Consider the following 21,869-nt stretch of genomic DNA (forward strand, 5'->3'; position numbering starts at 1 on the left):
GTAATGGGAGTTGTAGTTTATTACTTTGGCGTGTGCAATGTGTGCTAGCGATTTGGGGGAAGTCTGACAACTACAACTTCCACAAACCCTTGCGAGATCTCATCCGTTGAGCACACGCATGAGGAGGAGGGGAAAATGTAGTTCTACAGATCTGCGTTCCTCTCTACGCCTGCTAAACGGGTCAAACTGAGTCGACCCTATTCACTACAAGCCCCATAACCCCCTGTGGCAAACGACCAGGTTTTGGAATTTGTAGTCCTACAAACGTAAATTAATTCGAAAAGATATACATATACCAAGGTTACTGTGCGAGGTGTTTTGAGAATTGTATAAATAATATGTTTCAGCGTTTAAATGCAGTCATTGATACACTTCTCTGAACACACTGGGCTTCCATTATACAGACCTTTATCGAGTATGAATGTGAGGTTAGCAAATTTAGCTGTGCCCTGACTAATAGAATGTTGTTAATAGCGCTGTCATTAAAAAATAACCCATCCTTTCAAATAAAAAGACAATTACGCATTGCAGGTTTGTCGTTTTCTTTGAATCATATTAATACGACTTGGTAAACATTATATATTTCAGTACGATTGGATCCCAATTCAGAATCTCTGTTTACTTAATACTTCGCTGTGGACACCATAGAGACTCGAAGAGGTCCTGTCGAGGGGGCGGGCTTCGATCTCCATGGCAACACACTGTACACAAACAAAGCGTCCAGTTACATCCACGTTAGACTGAAGGAAAGGACCGCGAACACGTTTAGTCTGTGAATTAAATGGTTTGCAATGTTTTCAAAGGGCACGATGCAGAAAGATGGCAAGTTACCGACGTTACAGCAAGTGTCGGAAAGGCAAGACTCATTATTTCTTTGTTTTAAAGTTTATTCTAACATACTCAGCGCGGTCGTGTTTGTGAAGATTACATTATGGATTCAAGTGTACATATTCTGTGATTTAAAAAAAAAATACAATTGAAGAGCTATATATACAAGTACTGTAGTTGCTTTTTTTTAAACATACAACCCTGTAAAAAGCATCTATTCTTATCAATAACTATGGTTATTGATAAGAAACAAACAAGTATTTGCCATATTTATATATTTACATTTAAGAAATGGTGTGTATGTATTTATTATAGATGTGTTATATATAGGAGGATGTGTGGGTACAGTGGTTAAATGATAGGGTTTGTAACCAGGAGGTCCCCGGTTCAAATCTCAGATCACTCACTGTGCGACCCTGAACAAGTCACTGAACCTCCTTGTGCTCCGTCTATCGGGTGAGGCGTTGTTGTAAGTGACTCTGCAGCTGATGCATAGTTCACACGCCCTACTCTCTGTAAGTCGCCTAGGATAAAGGCGTCTGATAAATAAACTATATATATATATATATATATATATATATATATACACACACACAGGCTAGAATTTCTGCTGAAGGTGCTATAGTTCTTTCTCAGTCTGCTGTCATCTAAATTATTTTACAGAGAGTCCTCACACTATCTGAGTAGCAGCCAGGTCCTGGGTTTAAGCCTTCAACAGCAAAGCAACCATGCAAAGCTAAAAGGAACAATTGTGAGTATTGGACTAATGAATGAGGATATGGAATGAAACTTATAAAATACAGTCTGGAGTTACCTGTGATGTTAGTCTTGATTCACAAGGCTCTCACTGGGGTGTTTTTTCATACAGATTATTTCAAAGTCTTTTTGTTTTGAAACTGTTCTTTAATGTTCTTACTGGAACCATCAACAGCCCAGAGGAGTTTCAGGAATATCAAACTTGTTTTTATTCATAACGACAGACTTAAAGAAAAAACAAACATTTATTAAAATAATTAAAGCTTTTCCATAAGAGAGTGCTAAAATAAATTTCATTTCTTAGTATCTGAACATCAGCACAGGTAAAGAGCTAACAGTAAATGCATACAATAACCTACTGACGTTAAGCACCAGAAAGTTCTGCAAATACTACCGAGGAAGCTGTTTGCCGTGATAATCTCAACTTGGGCAACCTTTAGTGCGTATTATTATTTTGAGGCAGTCCCAGATAATCTAGGGTTCTTAGCCGGTGCAGTCTGATTTTAATCTTCGAGTCAGGACAGGCAGTCAGCATTGAACATAGATAATCTCCTGAATACTTCAGTAGCTAAAGTGATTTCAATGTGCTTCTGTGTCTCCAGGGGGAATCTTGTACTGGTCACTTGTCCACCTGGCCAGCTCATTTATCATCACAGATAGTGCCGCAAACGCGCAAGCCACATTCCCCGACAGAGAACAAAATTCACGGGTATGTATACACATTTAAAACTGGATTCTCCTGGAACCCCACGGCTATTTCTTTAATTATCCAAACACCCCTCTTCCATCCTTAGGGTTAATTAATCCTTCAGATGTAGAAAAGTTTAACCAAACATAAGCAGTGAGAAGTGAGTCAGTGTCTTCACTGTATAGTTATACAAGACAGATATCTGTTTATTTGGGGGGGGGAGGGGGTATTAAAGAAGACGAAATGATTTATTTACTGCATTGGTTTTAGACGATGTTAAAGGAGGTAACAGATTAGCCCCTAACGTTTGTCTTGCAGCTGTGGCGAGGAGTTCTCGAGCAGCGTGTCGAAGCCTCGGTTTCTGGAGCAGCTGGAAACCTACCTGAGGAAGGAGCTGCAGTCCCTCGACCCCAGCAAACCCAACGCACAGGAGCTGAAGCTTCAGGTCGGAACTGGCGCATCACTAGATGGACGTTTCTCCATTTGTTAGTTTGCCTCCTTCGCATTTGCAGAGGATTGTTGATTAGGGATTGAATGGCGCATTTCTGTTTGTCTTGCAGGCATACCAAGAAGTTTTCGAGTATTTCATTGAGGATTTCAAAACCTACAAGCCCTTGCTGTCAGCGATTAAAAACGAATATGACATAACTTTGGGTATGTAATCCTTTAACGAAGAAATTGTACGCTAATAAGGATAATACAAACAGTTATACTAAGACCTACAGTCTAAGAAAGCATCCTTTCAGCTTTCAGTACTGTGCTTTCAGTATTTGAAGTACTTCTCCGTGTACTCAAGCTCTAAGTTTCCTCTAAAGTTGCGTCTTGGATCAATATCTTAGTAAATATAGCCTTAAACTATCCTTAGATGGGGAGTCGTATTCTGGGGCACTACTTTTTCACAGCATTGATACCACATTGACTGAGCTGTTGAACTGAATTGCAGTTTTTTATATTGACAACTGTAAAGTGTGATTTATTTTTTTGACAAGGGATGTTTGCTGCTGACATGCATCTAAGTGATGTAATGTAAGCACATTGAGGCAGATCAGTTGACGGTTCTCACGTCTCAGTTTTGGATATTTGTTTGGTCTTAGCATATCTAAGAGACCAGATCCGCACACTGGAGCCTCTGAAGGCAATGGTGGTGACAGTCTCGGAGCAATGCAATCAGAAAATAATGGCTCTGCGAGAGGATGAGAGAGCTGAAATCAAAGCCCTGAAGCAGGAGAAAGTCCAGCTGCTGAAACGCATAGACCAACTGAGGGAGAACCAAGTCGGCCTGCAGGCTCAGGTAGGCAAAGTCTTCAGCCCTCCTTTGGTTGTTTGTGTGTCCCTATATCAGGACACATGTCACGCTGTTGTGTCTCACACCAGTATTCTTAAAACAAAGCCTTTCTGAACTCTTACTATTCTTAACATTACAGTGGCTGTTACACTCAAAGCCCCTGCCCCTATGCAATGTAGTGTAACCTCTCCTCCCCTGTGTGTTGCTGTACAGGTGGCCAGAATGCAGGAAGACTTGGCTCACCAGTACCTGCTCTATCGGGACGAGGCCGATTCCCGCAAGCTGCTCATCTCAGAAATCAACACAATGAGGTTCCTGGAAGATGACCTGAAACACTTACAAACACAAGGTAAACACTGACTGCTAGGCTGTCTTCCCTACCAATATCAATATTCCCCAATCGAAATTGTAATCTGGATTCCTTGAGAGAGTGTTGCATCCCCAACAGATCTGCAAAGAGGTGCCGTATAGTTTGCAATGTACAATAATAGCGTTGAATAAATCGCGAGGCAAAAAATCAGTAGTTTGTGTCCCCCTCCAGCGGTGGCAGCAGAGGACCCTGTGAAGATGAAGCTGGCTCTGAAAGTGGCCCGGGAGGACCTGACCCAGCTGCAAGTGGAGCTGAACTGCATGAAGGCTGATTACGGGGAGGTGGTGCCCCGTAGGGACTTCGAGTCTCTGGAGAGGAACCACAAGGAAGCCCTTGCCCAGGTGCGGTTGCCCTGCAGCAGGACTTGGGTTTTATTTCACTTAATTGATTTTTTCAAAGAATGATTGCATTACTGCATACAAACTTACCATGTGCAGGATCTCTATAGTTAATAAGAATGATTGCATTATTGCATACAAGTTAATTGTGTTTTAAGAGATGTCACCTCACACAGCTGGGTTCTGGTTTCTCAAACTGTTCAAAATGATTTTGGTTCCAGTAAAGACACCATGCACACATATTCATTACTTATGAGTAATTCAGGAACTGCTAGTAAATATAAACAAGTGTTGCTGTCTCATGTGTTCTGCACACATCTAAACACACAATAAGACTACTGTGAAAATAAGGTAATCAAACTTTACAATTGTCATACCACTACAACCCTAGTGTTTCTATTAGATCTATTACCTAGTTTATTTTTGTATTAACATTTTTTTTTAAATATAATTTATGATTGATTACAAAAAGTACAGAACAATAATAACAAAAACATTTAAAAGTTTCTCAGCACAATGACCCATGTACGGTTTCATGTTGAGCTTTTTAATATATGGTATCAAGTCTGTGGCTATCCATCTTTAATGGTATTTAAACAGTCGACACGGGAGAGTTCAGCTATGTAATGCATGGTTTTGAAGGCTGCTTTCCTTTTCCTTGCCCCATCCTCAGAAAGCTACCTTGCAGAAGGACTTTGGTCAGCTGAAGGAGGAGTATGACACCCTCCTAGACATCCACAAGCAGATTTCCAACCAGAGAGACAAAGTCAGCACTGAGCTGGAGCACATCAAAGGCAGATCGACCCCCAGACCCAAATGGCAAAAATGTGCAGGTACTGAGTGCAGAACTAAAGAGCGTGGCGGAGTGGGCATGTTTTAATATTGTAGCGCTGCACTGAGATCCATAACATCAGACTGCATCGGTGTACTATTCTATAAAGGTACACAGCTTCTTAAAGTAGCTATTTTAAAGTTGCAATGGCTCCTTCTCCAGCACATTACTATTAGGGCAGTTTTACACATCCAGATTACAGTAATCCCAAATGTTATTCCTAGTTCCTCTACCTTGGCTCTTGTTTACAGAGGTGATCTCCGGGGGAGCTGACCACTGGCACCTGCTCTCCAAGGGTCTAAGCAGTGACCAGCTGGTGGACGTGCTGCTGGCAGAGATTGGGGGCAAGGATGTCAAAGAGAAGGAGTTCTTCGATGGGCTGGTGTGTAAATCCTTTTCTACCACTGCCAGGGGAAATCCACTTGCAGGGTCCCCTTGTAAAAAAAATATATCATCTTTCTGAAGACTACATTTCCTTGTGGGAATTGAATACCTTTTTTTTTTTTTTTAATAATCAATGACCAAATCAGTGCTACTTTAGCTGGGGCCTTAGTCTAATATAATACATGGCAAGTCACCTGGATTGTGCACAATAACATAGTACAGGTACTCCAGACTTGCTTGTGAACAGCACCCTCTTGTGTTTGTCTAGGGGAAAGGCGATGCAGTCCCTGTGTACCTGCGCTATGAGGGTGCCATTCAGAATCTGAAGCTGAAGAAAATAGAGATTGTGGACAAAATAAAGGAGATCTGGAAAGAGAAGGTTTCTGCAGATCAGCAGGTGACAATGTACCACGTCTTAGAGCAGAGCTTCTGTGTTTTCCAGATTTTATTTTCACTAGTCAGACTCCTTTGTTACTGCAGGGTAATGTCAAGAAAACATATCTTTTTTAATGTATTATTTTTATTGAACAATAATCTATAATATTTTTTGTTTTTGTTTTTAACAACAGACACATTTGCATTCAATGAATTAAATAACGCTGCCCTAACCCTGTCGATTCTGTTTCAGAAAGGGGAGAGACAAAGCCTGGACGAGTTTTTCCACGAGTACCTTCAGAAGAAGCACGCTGACTCAGCCTCGAAATGGGCATACAGCATCCAGGAGGGCTGTAGGCTTTACAAGGACGATGACTTCATCAACCTCTTCTTCAACATCCTGACAGGAAAGGTGGGTTCATTCCTTCTTTATTTAACTACCAAGAAACGAAGCAAAGGTCCCAGACGGTGACCCTCTGTCATTGTGTTGACAGATGACATGCTTGTGTGGTTGTTTCAGGTGGATGAAGGTGTGTACCACGGCCAGATTCACCTGATCTCTCACCTGTTAAAAGAACTGAGGCACAGCGATTCTTCAGAGAAGGGCTCCCTGAGCAAAGAGAAATTTAGGTGAGATGAATCGCCACATCTTCATGTAGTTTCTGTAAAGTGCAATATGTAATATCTATCCTACTGTCGTTAACAAGCAAGGTCAATTATGTTGTAGATTGAGATATTATAGCTCTCTGGCTGCTAAGCACTCAAAATAATACACCCATTTCTATTTTTTATTTATTTATATTTTTTGTGCAGGCAAGCATTAAGCAGAGCCTTCCCGCTGAAAAATCAGGAACAGATTCAGGAGCTGATCCAAGCTGCAGAATCCCAGCAGGGTCACTTGGAGGATTTGAACACCATCAACTATGAACTCTTGTTTTCTGAGGTAGCGCATTCTGCTAGCTAAACGGCTTGCAGCTGGACTAAAATTCATAACACATGACAATTAGTTATAATAGACCCTAGTTCTGCAAAGATCTTACGAGCACACCTCAAGTCCTGGTCAAATCTTGACAAGCTCTAACCACAATATATATTATACAAGACTGTGCAGACGTGAACTCTGCCTGGATTCAGGTTTAAATTAACGTGTTGCGAAATCCTCAGTAGCCCGCCCACCACCTTTAATTCACTGGGGACTTGCTGTAAAGGAAAATAAATTAATACAAAAAATATTGTATTCTTCTCTGCAGTTTGCTGAAGATAAAGTCAGGAACTTCCTTACTTTGTTGAGAAAACAGGCAACTGCAGAAAAGCAGAAGTACCTCACAGCGCTGACAAAGGAGTTGGGCAGCAGGACGTATGTACACTTACTGAACTACAATTCAGTATTTCTAACATAACAGAATATTCCTCTTGGATGATTAAAAAAAAAAAAACTTTTAATATGTTCAATATGAATTTATTTACCAATTTTTTTTTTAAGCAAGAATAGTTTTACATTTTTCTTCCAACTGGTATGGACTAGATCAGGACTGAACTGTAAATGTACAATAGGATATATGCTTTTTCTAATTATTTGAACAGAGAGGTTAAAGTCGCTGAGCTGAGGACTGCCTTTCAAAGCATCGACCCAACTGTGGATCCACAGACTGTGGAAAGTTACATCTGCCTGGCTTTCCAGACAAAGGACTTGGAGCAGGCTGCCCCTGTGGATGTCAACTCAGCCATGCAACGGCTCTTAGCTGCAGACGTCAAGAGGACGGGGCCTGGGCCAAAAGAAGACTAACAAACTCACAGCAGGACTCTGCAGTGCCAATTCTCTCTCAGTCTCTCTCTGTAAAATGTATTCTACATCTGCACTTCATCCTGTTTCAGGGCATCAATAATAATTTCAGTCAGACAATTATATTCAAATTTTTATTGTATTTCCAAAGAGAACCTTTTTTTATTGCAATTATACAAAATGCCTGGCAATAGCAATAATTTAACAAATACACTTAAAATAGACTAGACAACATAAATAAATAACTAGGGCACGGGTAAGTCATCTGAATCTTATTAAAAATATATATACACACACATTAATATTAATATATATCATTAAACAGAAAGCATGCCTTAATTTGCTGTATCATTTAGTTTGGACTTCTGGTCTCTCGACCCCACCCATTTCATAACTGTTTAATTGAACAAACTAAACCTCCATCCAGACCCTGAAGCAGTTACTGATCTCAATAAACCAGCAGTGGAGTGGCCCTCCAGGACTGTGATTGGACTAGCAGATACAGCAGCACAAACACACAACCTGACAGAGTAAGACAGCAACACTAGCAACAATGACAGAGCCTATAGTCACACTGTAAGCAGACCAAGCAAAGTTTTGAATACCTGGGCCTGGAAGCTCCTGGACTGGATGCCTGCTCATGGTCATCATCCCTCACAGGTCTGTTAGGAACCACCAGCTGTCAGGTTCTGCAAAAGGAAAAACAATGGATTTAATTCTCCGTTAACAGCAGCTTTAACCAAAGGTTTTGGAGTAAATGCATTTCTGCATCAACACCTAAAAATATACATTTTATTTTCTATTAAACTTTGGATTGTAACAAGGTCTCGGTTTCTGGGCTGTTTAAAAGGCACGTACGTGTTAGAATGATCTTTTGGAGAAGACCTCTCAGTGTGAATTCATCCAGCAGCTCTTGGTTTCCCAGCACTCTTGGGCAGATCAGTGATTTGTTCAGCTTCAAAGGCATTTCAGTCCTGACAGGGTGTGGAGATTTGATCACACTCTCCCAGAAAAAAAAAAAAATTACATTAAAAAAAGAAGATACATACAGATTTGTGTTTTGTTTCTAAAGGAGGAGAAAGTTCAAGGCTTACCTGTAGTATCTTCTGTTTCTGTTTACTACGGAAGTCAAGCGAGGGAGACATGAGTCCAATGTCTTGACTCTGGAGTCCTGCACTCCTCCTTTTAGCATTGCCACTCTCCAACTTCGATTCTCTAAAAGGAAGGAAAAGAACGAATGGCCCAGTTGATAAAGATGCTGAGGGTGTGTGTGTGGCCTCTGCTGTTGCCCTTTTCCTGTTCACCACCCAGCAGGTGGCGCTATGTGGCAGTTTTGAACCACCTTGCTATGCTGGCAAGCTACATATTATGACTCCTAATAAATGTTCACTAACGTGCGCTTTAACCAGATCGGAGTCTTATTGGGCTCTGTACTCATCAAGCTTTGAGCAAGGTGCGCTCGCTGACATCTTCGTCTGGGGAATTCATTTTGACTCAGCCTGAAGATTCAGAAAAAAAAGCGGAGTTACACAAAGGCAATGTGTAAATCAAGCACTGATAACAATAAATGGATACAATCAATCAATAAATAAACAAATAAATAAAAACAGCGCAGTAGACACAGGTGAAATATAAGCAACAGGTGAAATATAAGCAACAGCGTGACGAGGGACAGCAAACAACTCTTACCTTTTCCTTTTTGTCCGAGAATATGGAAGACGAGGATCCCTCGCTGCAAATGAAAACGTCTTAATTATGTGTAAACCACAATGACGCTGATTTGTATGTCACAACAGTATAAACAAAGTTACAATACAACGCCAGAGCGTACTGTGTATTTGACTTGCTTTTAAAACCACGCTCCCGCCTGCAAATTCAAGCAAAACGTGAGTTCCTTCTGCTGCTTTTGCACCGCCTTCTTTTTTTGTTTTCGAATACACGTTTGACGTCTTTACGTTTGTTTAAAACGTGTCAAAGGCTTCTGGTAGCTGTAGTTTGTTTTTGTATAAATGACGTTGCCTACGTCAAATACAATAATGTTTTCTACGTTTCCAGGCGGGGGAGGTGTAAGGGAGTTTTAACAATTATTCAAAAATATATTTATATATATTATATATATATATAATATAGATATATCTTAAATATATTATAGATATATATAAGGGAATAGTATCAATCTCTGCAGCTTTGCACAGAATACATGCATAATAACAATACATTTAAAATGACGATAATAATCATTTTACTTGTGTAATTCATTGCAAAATTTAAAAAAATAGAAATTTAATTCGTAAAGTAATACACATAACAGATTAAAACAAAATAATACATATAGTTTCTTTTAGTTAACTTGGGTATTGTTTTCGAGGGGGGAGGCTTGCACCCTGTCATTTGAATGGAGAAGGTGACTAGGGTACAGCTTTGGGGTTCAACACTGCAAACTGGCAATCTATATATTCAGGGATCGGTGTGTTCCAAAACCGGAAGTAGTTAGCATTGTGGGACTTGTAGTTCCGCTCTGGTGCTCTTGGGGGTCGATAACAGCGTGTGGAGGAGAAAAAACAAAACTAAAAATTAAAAAAAAAATTTCACTGGATTGCAAAAAAAATCCAAGTTAAACTTCCCGCTAAGCATGCCTGGCTTCACGTGTTGCGTCCCCGGCTGCTACAGCAACTCCCACCGGGACCGCGAACTGCGCTTCTACACCTTTCCAAAGGACCCAGTGCAGAGAGACATCTGGCTGAAGAACATCTCCCGGACCGGGGTGAGCGGCTGCTTCAGCACCTTCCAGCCCACCACCGGCCACCGGGTCTGCAGCATCCATTTCCCCGGGGGCAGGAAGACCTACAGCATTCGGGTGCCGACACTGTTCCCGCTACGCGGCATAAACGAGAAAAGGGGCAGGCGAGGGAGAAACAGAAAGGTGTCTGCTCCTGCTGCCGCCTGTGTTGTTTCCATTCCTGCCTCCGCAGCTACTGTTGCTGCCACGTTTGACGTGACAGCATCGTACGCGTCCACTTGCAGCCTCCTCATCGCAGTGAAACACGAAGACACCGGCATCGGTGCCAGCTATCAAGGGCTGAGTGAGCAAAGCGCTGAGACCGAGCGCAAGAGGGGACCGGACGAGGCAAAGCCCATTGACCTGACGGTGCAACAAGAAGCCGACGGGTACTGCGAGCCAGTGACGGCGTCCACCTCGGAGGGGGAAGGCGTTCCGGCGGCCCCAGGCGGAGAATTTACTTACCCCGCAACGTCCACCCCGACTGTCGCTCCGGTTGTGGTGTACAACGGCAAGGAGACGTTTGATCACTCGTACTCGCTGACGTCCGGAACCACCTCCACGGATCTGCTGAAGAAACTGAACGAGCAGCGGGATATCATCGCCCTGATGGAGGTCAAGATGAAGGAGATGAAGTCTACCATCCGACAGCTCAGGATAACAGAGGCGAAGCTGAGGGAAGAGGTGAGGGACAGAGACAGGATCCTGTCCATGGCTGTATTAAGGAAGAAGCACGGCGTGTAATTGTGACTGTGTGTTTCTTTATTAAGAAAGAAAAGGAATGGAAATTTTAAAAAAAGAAAGACCTTTTGGAAAAAAAAACAAAAACACTTTTTATAAGGGATTCCAGAAGTTTTGTACACAGACAGTTTAACAGTGAAGTTTAACTTTACATCGGCATAAATGTGTGGGTTTTTTAATGTTGTTACTAATGTTAACTAGTTATTGTAACATGTTAGATTATAATATCCTAAAACAAAATAGCATTGTTTTTTGCTCACTGGCTTGGTTGCTGCAGAAGCTCGGAATGATTTGACATAGTTGTATCTAACAAAAAGTTTTACTGTGTTATTAACGAGCTTACTGTCACCCTTGGGCTTTACCACCCCAGCCAAGACACCACCTCAATCAACAGGTGATTTAGTTTGCAAAGCAGTTTGGTTACTCAGTCTGGATTCTCCAATTACAGTATCATTTGCTCCTGTCTCATACAGTATGTGACTGAACCTTGCCTCAGAACTGAGGGCCCGGGAAGTCAAAACTCCACATCACTGGGATGAGCACAGGGAGGTCTCTTTCAAACTGGGTTGGAAATGAGAAACATGGCTATGCATCGCTATTTGAAATGGGATTCATTTACTTTGCTGGCTAAATGCTGCAGCTTTTTAAAAAGGAGAACACAGTACTGAAGAAGGGGGTGGTGGTTCAGAGAGCACCCAACATCTGAACCTGAGCTCTGTGACTGTGTGCATCTCCAGTGCTTGTGCTGTGTCTTCTCCAGTAAGGTGTGCGGGGTGCAAGCCATCTCCACGTGCCTTAGTCTCTCCCAGCTATTCAACTGGGTGCCAGCTGGGCCCCTGCATTGAAAAGAGAAGCCGCATCAGGAAAGGAAAGATCTGACAACTCAACTCAAGGAACAGGGATTCAGTGTCAGCCAGAGACATTTACTGAGCTGCAACTTATTAGAGGGATGGAAGTTAGACTCCTATTGCAGAGCAGTTTGATCTATTCCTGGTTTTATTAGGAGTTTAACGAGACATGCCTGAGCTTGTTACCTCTGCTCAAGCTTGTAGTAAAACCTGGAATGGGTGAAACTGCTTTGCAAAGGGAGTCTTATTTCTATCCCTATATTTCAAGGTCCATGCAAAACATGTAGGGGCTCTGGCAAATCTTTTTTATTTTATTTTAATGAAATGAAAACATTCCTGTTTGGTCCTGGATTAGTTTTCTAGATCTATACTTTTTGTTGTGTTAGAAAACTATTGTAAACTGACTAGGCCTGGGGAGATGTTGTTAAAACTAAATAACGAAACAATAAAATTCAGCACAATTCAGTGTTTAATCATTGTGGAAGATGTTGTTAATTGTGTTTTAGTTTTTTTTTTTTTAGTTAAGCATTCATTCCATTATATTGGCTGTAAAGCAGGCACGGTGTCAGGTTTAACTTAACTTACTACCCAGTTATGGTCTCAAGCACCTGCATGTCATGATCCAACAAGCATTTTTTGAATGTACAAAATATTTTGGGGTCACACTGTGAAATCTAAAAACAAATGAAGAAGACAATAAGTCCAGTCATGGAAATACACATTGATCGGAATACTGGAAGCAACATTGGGGTACCCACATGCCAAGTGAACCAACCCCCCACCCCCATCTCATAATTCTATGATAGAGTTCTGTTGAATCGTATTATTAATCCAAATGTTTGTTGGATACACCTAATTACCTAATAAAGAAATGCATGAGAGAGCTGGGATACACAAGTGTGGGTTCACCTCGTCACATTGCTATCTGTTTATTTATTACTGTTACATATCAGTTTTCTGTGTGGGTATGTGCCACTTGCATCCACACAAAATACAGGATCACTGTACCTCAGAATTCACTTGCAAGCACAGTGTATTGCGATTGCAACACACTATTACAATCTCTAATTGCTGCAGGACAAGCTAGGTGCCATTTATTTCTGTAACTGTTGTCTGTGATGAGTTTATCCCGTGGATTCCAGGGGTGCATTCCTGGCAGAAACATCTGTTTTGTTTTATAATAAACTCATTACTTACTGTTACATCATCGTGCATGTCTGTTTTGCTGTTGTAGGTTTGCTTGAAAACAAAGCCTGTCGCAACAGCCAGGTCGCATACATAAATGGCTGATAGATTCGTCAAGTTATTACCTTAAAATTACCTGGTTCCGAATGCATGGCAAGTCAATGTGTCTAGATTAGGCAAAGCCTGAAATTACCTAAGGTCAAAAAGAAATCTGCAAGCCAGTATTTGCTCTGTTGTGCAGAACATCAGTATATCCACCAATTGCCGCTGATTAAATGCCCACTCTTGTTGCACTGGGGCAACATACACTTTGTAACCATTGGAAGTGCAGGGATGGAAATAAGACACCCATTATATAGCTGCTTGATCAACGCCTGGTTTCGCTAGGAGTTTAAGAAGACACAAACTTGGGCTTGTTACCTGTGCACTAGCTCTTCAGGCAAGTATTAAAACCTGGAGTGCGTGAAACTTATTTTGAAAGGTGGCAACCAGAGCACAGTTTGGACTTGCATTTCCGCTGAGAGCTGCACGCTGTGTTCCTGGTGGCCAGTTTAAAAGTGAAGCTATACTGGCACTGCCACACCTGAAACTTTTTCCACGTCTCATTCTCTCTTGGATTTTGTAATGATGTGACGCATGCAAATCAAATAAACATCATGTGACAAGGCAGCGAGTCTGTGTGGGAGGGTTCTTACTGCTGGAGTTCATTGGAATTAGACTGTGGTTGGGAGACAGTGATGGTGAGTACAGAAGTAAAGATAAAGCTGTTGGTGGGTATCCCCAGTAAAACACACCAGACTGTAGATGATGCAGGTGTTTAAAGTTTTGCACAGATCAGCCTAATGGCACTTGCAAATAAGTTTCTTGTCTTAATCAAATCATATAATGTTCTAGTCACGTGTTCATTCCCAACGACACAAACAACTGTATGAACTCGGTCCTTTTCTTTATTCACAGGTTGCGCGGCTGCCACTCACTGAAGCTGCTTTCTGCATCCAAAGACACACACGCACACTCCTTCGAGGAGTCATCCATATTCTGCAGATACATCGGAAAACGTGATAATAACTTATGAGTGAGGCATCTTTACAAAACGCTTTTATATTAATTAAAATTAGCTGTACTGTATTGCTATTGCAAAACGGAAATGGACGTCACGTAGAGAAATTATTAAATGATGTTCTCAGTGTTATTTATGAAGATGATGCTAAAATAGATAGCTACGATATCAACATTTAAATGGCAGCAACGATTATTATTATGTAAATCCATGTAGACTATGTCGTTGTATTTAGTAATTTTGTATTGTTATGCATTATCAGTATAAATATACTGTAATATAATGTAGAGACCAGCAGATTTCAAGGTCGGAGATAGCGTGTGTCCCAGTATTTACTCAAAGAGGGCAGTCAACAAGGTCTCTACTGAGAGTGCACAGAGACTGCATTATGAACAAAGGCAGTGATTTGTATTTGAGTGTAAAATTGAAAATGATTGTGTGAAGACAACACTCTCCACAGATGAAGTGGAGAAAACATTGAGCCGGCGCTTTGCATTCCTGAAAATGTAGTTTTTCAGAATCTGTTCTCTGTTGAAGCCCGGGGATGAACTCCAAACAGAAGAACAGCGGTTCAGCGCGGCCCGTTCGACTCCATCAAAAACTACAATTCCCGGCACGCATAAGGCGCGGTTTGTTGGAGGCTACGGGCATGCGCCGCACGGAGGTGGATCGGCTCGCGGCCGATCTCACTGATCGCCATAACTGGGAACCGGGGGAAGCTGGTGAGGGCGTTGGGTAAGTTGTTACCATGAACTCATAGTAAACACCGACCCCTTCCATTGAAAAAAAGGAGCGAGGTCTGGGAGAACGAGATATACATGTTTAGGGTTAATTACTTTGGCTGTTTTCCTAGGAAGGGGACAATTTCTGATTATTTTCACGCCGCGGTTAGCTAGAAGTGTTTAGACACGCCTTTATACTGTGTGTGAGAGAGAGGGACTTCACTCTCACATCTCCGAGGGCCCCAGCTTTGTGCACTGACTGCACTCCGGGAGACAGTCTGCCTCGGGAATGGAGTATTTTTAGCAGGGCACGAACTGCACACGTGTTGCTTGGGGGGCCTACATGCCTTTGTAATAATCAGGAAAATCCTTCAGCACAAAAAAAGAGACAGAAAACGTACACGTACATTGGAGCCACTTGCGGCATTGCTGATGTTATGCATGCTTCGTGCATTGTGCTTTAGGATCAAGCCTCGTCCCAAGCCGTTAAGCTGTCACTTGGGTACAATGTAGCATTAGTAATGTTAACAGCCAGCTATGAGAATTGACAGATTTCAAACAGCGACCGGGGAAGACTCTGGATAACCGAAACACGCCCACACCAAAGTCAATTGGGTGGCAAGAGTTGTGTTTTTTTTTTTCGTTTTTTTTTTGTCTAAAATGACATTTTTAGTTACCTAATTACTACACATGTGTTTTTTTTTTTTTTTTTTTTTTTTTTTACTGTATATGCACAAAACGGCCAAAAGCTGCGCAAATGAAAACCGAAAGTTGTTTGTCCCTATTTCTGCTCTTTTTCTAATATGGGTTCACTCACGCCTGTAAGTAATGGACTGCTGGTTTCATTTTAAAGTTCAGCGCAACCGGATTAAGTGAACGCAGCTGTAACACATACCAAACGCCGTGTTTGTGGATTGCCAGGTTTTTGTGGGGATTTTCCAGATTCCTCTCATTAAGGCTTTACTAGTAGTATAACGCTGGTGCTACTGCTAAATCGGAGGGGACAACAACAAATAGTTGCGTTAAACAGTGTGGCTTTCGTGATGCTTTCCTTGACGTAATCCAAAGCTTGACTTTCTGCATTACGTCCTTGCAGCTCTTTGAGTATAAGTTACAACATATGCGCATCAAGCTTTGCATTGAGCTGTAGCGTGGGCACGCAAGCCACCCGCTGGAGTTTAGACCTGTAGTGGGCAGCCCCTTTCCTAATCTCATCTCTTATTATGTGTTAGATGGGTAAACACATGGACAGTAATCAAAGCATTGAGAACGCTGTTATTCAAATGCATGTAAGTGTCATGTATACAATATAGTCGTGTTTGCATTGGAAAAATGTTACATAAAATCAATGCTAGACATACTTCCCTTAGCCTCCAACTAGCCTTCAAACATTCATTGATTGCACTTGCTAGAGAGAGAATATATAATATAATCTCAATGTAAGATCCAAATACTGCACATAATCATTAGTGATGTGAGTCATTTTTGTATTACTTCTACCATGCTGATGAACAGGAATTGCTTGATTTAATTCATAATTATCTAGCTTTGAAGGGAGAGGCATCCTTTGCAGTCAGTTTGTTTTCAGTTTCAGGAGGGTGGGACAAAAGCACCATAGGCAGGCACAGCTAGTAAGTATGTGGCAGAGTTGGATTGTAGAAAGGAGTCTGTGCAGCCAGCCGCTGTTAGAAGGAAAGGCTAGATCTGCTTGTTCATTATGACTGTGACCATGATGCTGACTCAAAGTCATGTGCTGTGATCGTCCCACTACTAGCTTTAGTGTCTGTGCATGAACATTAGTAACACAGTTACAAAGATAAGGCACAGATATTGAGTAGTCCTTCTGGGAAACCTGTGCTGTTTTGTTGTTTGCAAACAGGTGATGTTCTGTACATGATGCTCAAAAGTTAAGAAAAGGTCAAAAGTGACCCCTAAATGTATTCATAGCTGTTGCCACCTCATTGTAATAATCATACACATGTATACTGATAGTGCTTCTGATGGGTTGTACGAGTGCTTGCCAACATTTCAGATATGCTCAGGTTTAAATTTAGGAGACTAAACAAAGTCTAACACCTCTAACCCATAGCACTGTGTTCAGGCTAGGTTTTAACAATGCAGTTTTAACTGTGGATCTCTGTTTCTCTGCAGTGCCTGTTGCTGGGTGAATCAGAATGGGTGACAAGCCGATCTGGGAGCAGATAGGATCCAGCTTTGTGCAGCATTACTACCAATTGTTCGACGCAGACAGGACTCAACTAGGAGCAATATATGTGAGTGCATCACACACCTGTTCCTCACAAAGGAGCGATTTAAACAAGGGTCTAACAAACATTCTTCCCTCTCGCTGGCATGATCACTCGCCCCTCTTTTCTTGAGTTCCAGCCTTCATTTGTTTCTTTCTAACGTGTTTTGTGATTTGAAGATTATTTCAAACACAACGATACAGATTAAAAATTGCTGCTACTTTTGCTTTCTGGCTCCTTATTTCCTTTGCTTTGTGGTTCAGCACCCGCTCCAGTCTGGACAGTGTCACCTACTATCTGCAGCGTTTGGCTTTATTTGTTTTCTTTTTGGATCTCTAATGTTGTATTTATTAAATATCTAATGCAAGAGAAGGGGGAGCAGTGAAAATGTTGCTCACGTTTATAAGAAGTAGAAAATAGATTTTGAAGCCTTGATTATTACTACTTTAATGTGGAAATTGTCAGCAACACTATCTGGAACTTGATGACCAAATGTTGTGTGGTTAGGAGATAACTATCTGCTCTGCCCTATTGAGCTTCTACCTGTAAACAGCTGTGTTTTCAGAATCCATCAGCATATCCACTAGGCACAGAAACCCTTGATACATAGATTTTTCCACAGTGCCTTTGAATGGCGTTTATTAATGTCTTAAATGTTCCTCCGTCCATCCTACATGTTAATCATATATACTGAAAAAATGCTCACTAATGTATTCATGACCATTGATTTGCAGAGTTGCTGTGTGGACTCCACTTAATATTTCTACTTCATGTAGGTACCATATATACAGCTTTCATTACTATGGTGTTCTGAAATTGTTAGATTTATTATTTTGTATGATTGTTTCTCTCCTCCTTAGTCTTTCCTGCAGTACCCTAGGTATATCACACACTTCTCTGCATTGCTGCCCAGCCTGTGATGCACACACTGACCAGGGGGTGGTGGCAGTGGCTGTGTCACTCGCTGTTTTGGCTTTCTCTCACTCACGGCACACAGGGTGAATTGCTGCGTTTGTTTCTCGTCTCTCAAATGTGTCCCTGCCCCTCCTCCCCCTCCTCTTTCAGATTGACGCATCATGCCTTACTTGGGAAGGACAGCAATTCCAAGGAAAAGCCGCTATTGTGGAGAAACTCTCTGTAAGTTGTAGGGAAGTGAAGTTACTTGATTAGCACACAGCACGCTTAGGGGGGTTATTGTCAAAGCGAGGTAACTGATGTTGAAGAACTTATTGTCTCTGCTAATAGAGTTCTGGAACAAAAAAAAAAAAAAAAAAAAAGCAAGTCACATTTCGTTTGCATATACCTAAAGCGCCATTACTTTAATGGACATACATTAAGTTGAAAAACAAAAGCAAAGCTGATTAACACTGTTCAAAATGATAACATTCAAAAGAAGTATGTGAAATCCAATTGCAAAGCTGACCACCTGAGACCAAAGCGTTCATATTACTGTCTGCTTTGGACCGTGTCGGGGAGAGCTAACAAAAACTACAGACATAAATGTTTTAGTTTCAATTGTGTTCCAATTTCTTCTTAAAATAAAAAAAAAAAACAGCATCTAAAATTTCTCAGTAAAGGGTTCTATATAAACACTTCTGTCTAGCGAGAGAGAAGGGGGGACAAAAGTATAAACTGTTTTTCTCTACCACCTGTGAGTAACTACAGTACACTATAAGAAACGTCAGTAAAGTGTACTGTAGTTTACTGTACTGTAGTTGTGGGATTTACTGCAGGTTGAGTAATCATTCCTCTGTTTCGTGTTTATTACAGAGCCTTCCCTTTCAGAAGATTGCGCACAGCATAACCGCACAAGACCACCAACCCACACCAGATAGCTGTATATTGAGTATGGTAGTAGGACAACTTAAAGTAAGTTCTGTCGACTAAACTCTCGCTAATCTGTTCACTAACTGTGTTTAATGTCAGTTTCACGTCGTTTGTGTCAAGTATATTGTCAGCACCCCTTTTTTTTTTTTCAATCTTACTGGTGAAGTCCTAAACCATATACTGGCAAAATAGAAAAAAACAACATTATTGATAAATGTTCAAAATGCTTTTGATCGTATACCTAAATTAGTGTTTTAAATTGGGGCTTCCCAGGGCAGCCAAAGTACACCCCTCTGCACCCCCTCTGTAAATTATTGGACCAGATGCAGTGTTTGTTAAAACTTTTCAACAAAACTGTCTGATAAGTCTAGGACTGCAGGATTGGAAATAAGAATCCTACTGCATAGCAGTTTCACCCGTTCCAGGTTTTATTATGAGCGTGAATAGCCACAGTGTATAGTTAAAGGGTTTAGGTGAATCTTTTTAAAACGTAGTAAAACCAAGAACGGATCGAACTTCTGTGGAATGGGAGTTATTTCCATCCGTGGACTAGGTCATCAACGATCAATAAATGCTACTCTTCTTTGGGTCGGGCAGTTTGTTTCATTTACTGGTACTGTATGTCCTGTTTGTTTAATGCCAGCATACTAACTGGAGGCTGTTTCACAAGCCAAAAGTTTTGGTGGCTAAAAGACTTAATGGACTGGATTCTGTACATTCAGGGAAGCAGCAGGAGGAAAAAGGACGGAAGCCTCAAACCATGACAACAGTAGTGAAATGGGTTGAATGAAAGCCGCATTGCAGTTCTAATTACCAAGCCCATGTAAGAAGGAAATTTGTCAAGCTGGCCTTGTTAACTACTTAAAAAATGCACAACTCTTCCTCTGACAGCTGTCCTTCACTGCTTGTCAGTAGAGTTAGGGGAATTAATGCAGAGGAAAAGAAAGGTATGCTTTTCTTATCTCTGTTTTCAAAACTTCTGCAGCACATTTTCTTGTGTTTTAGCAGGTGGCACATGTTGCTTTTATAGCTGCATAACAGTACACTGATATTTCTTTGGATGTGATGTGCTTTCTTGCTGGGCTCCAGATGAGCTGTGCTAGGCTTGGCAGGAGTGTGGCAGGGTGCAGCATTCTTGTCCAATGATAGTAAATGGGCCTTCCTAGATTGATCCAGGTAGTAACAGATAAGAGAAGGAAAGATCATGAAAGACAATTGCCTCCATGTATGATTGTTACAGTTGTTTGTAACAAGCCTCTAAGAAATTCCCAGTGCCTAAATTCAGAGCTAAATAAGATGCAAGGTGGAATATGCCTTTCTTGATCTGATCACCTAACCCTTTTTGTTAAGGATTTATTTATTTATTTATTTTTATCGTGTAAGGTTCAGTCTAATTTTCATGTCCTTTTCTCTTGCAGGCTGATGATGACCCCATCATGGGATTCCATCAGATGTTCCTCCTGAAAAACATCAACGATGCCTGGGTGTGCACCAACGATATGTTCCGGCTTGCGCTGCACAACTTCGGCTAAGGGCAGCGTGGGGGAGAGGGGGGAAGGAAACCCCCATGTCCATCCACGCCTCTCTTCTGAGACTAACCACCTCTACGGGATTCCAAATATCATACACAAAAAAACCACCACGCAGAAATCCGCGACCTCTCTTACATTTGAATTGCTGCAGTCTGTGGGAAATCCTCAACTGTTGTGCATGATGTTTGGAATCTAGATTAGCTGCATTTGACGACTCCAGTATAACCCTAACCCCCGCCCTTTATTTTTCCAGTCGTGTGTTGTTACCAGCATGCCTTAGAGAATAAAGTAATGCCAGGTTTTTATTTTTTGGTTTTCAGTGTGCTGATCGGTTGCTCTAGCGTTCCAAAGAACCAGTGCATCAGCTACCTGTAGTTGGCGTGAACCGTAAAATTGACATAATTACAAAAACCATGATACACAATAAAAACTTGACATTTTCTTAACAATGGAATTATTTTTTATTTGTTCCTGCGCTTGCAATGTAGTAACTTAATTTTTTTTCGGAATTCTGTTGTGAGGTCATTTTAGCCCCTTTCTCCCTTAGCGACAGCTGTTGAAGACTCCGGTTAGCGAGCCATAATTACGACTTTAGACAATCGACATGCATCCGTCCTGCAGCCACGAGCACGGACAGCTGTATAAAACCAGGCTCCGTGACCGTTTCTGATTGCTCTTTGCCGTGAAGCCATTACGGGCGGATGTTATTTTTGAGGAAAAAAAAAGATTGGTTTTGTAGCAGCAGTCTCTAAGGGGGAACAGCGAATGCTATAATTTATATATTGATTGAACTTGTTTTCCAGTTATTGCTTCTATTTATTTTCCCGCTCAGTTTTAAAAACTTAAAAAAAAAAAAAAAGTGCTACGTTTGTAACGGCCAACTACTCGATGCAGGTTCTGCAGGTGTTGCTCAAGTCGACAGGTGTTTTTTTTTTTTTAATTTCAGATTTTACACAATGTTAGGTCCACCCCATGCAGTCAGTTTTCTGCTCCTAGGTCCCACGTGTTAGGGACTGAGATTGAGAAGCGTTTTTTGTTTTTCTGATGCTGCGGTGGAAAGTTGTCAGAGTTGAAGGAAGCATAAGCCTGGAGATATCCTAAACTGGTTCATGCAAGCTTAACCCCCTAGGCTTGGTTTGTGACTTTGCAGCTCTGGCGGTAAAGTGTTCGCCTTTAAGAAGTTATCAGACTGGCACCAGTTATTACTTCTTACAATGGCCATATCTTAGTGAAGAATATATATATATATATACACACACACACACACATTATATGATGGAATACAGCTTT

The 21,869-nt window shown here is 41.3% G+C and overlaps 3 protein-coding genes across 4 annotated transcripts; all 3 read left to right on the top strand.

Moving 5' to 3' along the window:
- The first annotated feature begins 729 nt into the window (after positions 1-729).
- tsnaxip1 (translin-associated factor X interacting protein 1) lies at positions 730-9,487 on the top strand. Its single transcript, XM_041221255.1, has 16 exons — positions 730-856; positions 1,492-1,579; positions 2,187-2,293; positions 2,591-2,717; positions 2,833-2,926; positions 3,367-3,563; positions 3,771-3,906; positions 4,099-4,268; positions 4,939-5,098; positions 5,349-5,479; positions 5,750-5,878; positions 6,110-6,268; positions 6,377-6,486; positions 6,670-6,799; positions 7,107-7,213; positions 7,441-9,487. The coding sequence occupies exons 1-16, from the start codon at positions 792-794 to the stop codon at positions 7,640-7,642; spliced, it is 2,112 nt and encodes a 703-aa protein (XP_041077189.1). The 5' UTR covers positions 730-791; the 3' UTR covers positions 7,643-9,487.
- Positions 9,488-9,965: 478 nt separating this feature from the next.
- On the top strand, positions 9,966-11,209 carry LOC121296077 (THAP domain-containing protein 11-like). The gene has a single exon (XM_041221254.1). It carries the CDS (start codon positions 10,272-10,274, stop codon positions 11,160-11,162), a length of 891 nt encoding a protein of 296 aa, XP_041077188.1. The 5' UTR covers positions 9,966-10,271; the 3' UTR covers positions 11,163-11,209.
- Positions 11,210-14,879: 3,670 nt separating this feature from the next.
- nutf2 (nuclear transport factor 2) lies at positions 14,880-21,025 on the top strand. 2 transcript variants are annotated; one of them, XM_041222249.1, is made up of 5 exons: positions 14,881-14,987; positions 17,126-17,247; positions 18,286-18,357; positions 18,991-19,089; positions 20,466-21,025. In XM_041222249.1, exons 2-5 carry the CDS (start codon positions 17,149-17,151, stop codon positions 20,577-20,579), a joined length of 384 nt encoding a protein of 127 aa, XP_041078183.1. In that variant the 5' UTR covers positions 14,881-14,987; positions 17,126-17,148; the 3' UTR covers positions 20,580-21,025. The 2 variants fall into 2 exon arrangements, with proteins under 2 accessions (XP_041078184.1, XP_041078183.1); XM_041222250.1 differs by lacking the exon at positions 18,286-18,357 and having other exon boundaries at positions 14,880-14,987.
- Positions 21,026-21,869: the final 844 nt, after the last annotated feature.

Source organism: Polyodon spathula, chromosome 21 (genome assembly GCF_017654505.1).
Source record: "Polyodon spathula isolate WHYD16114869_AA chromosome 21, ASM1765450v1, whole genome shotgun sequence".
Lineage (NCBI taxonomy): Eukaryota > Metazoa > Chordata > Actinopteri > Acipenseriformes > Polyodontidae > Polyodon > Polyodon spathula.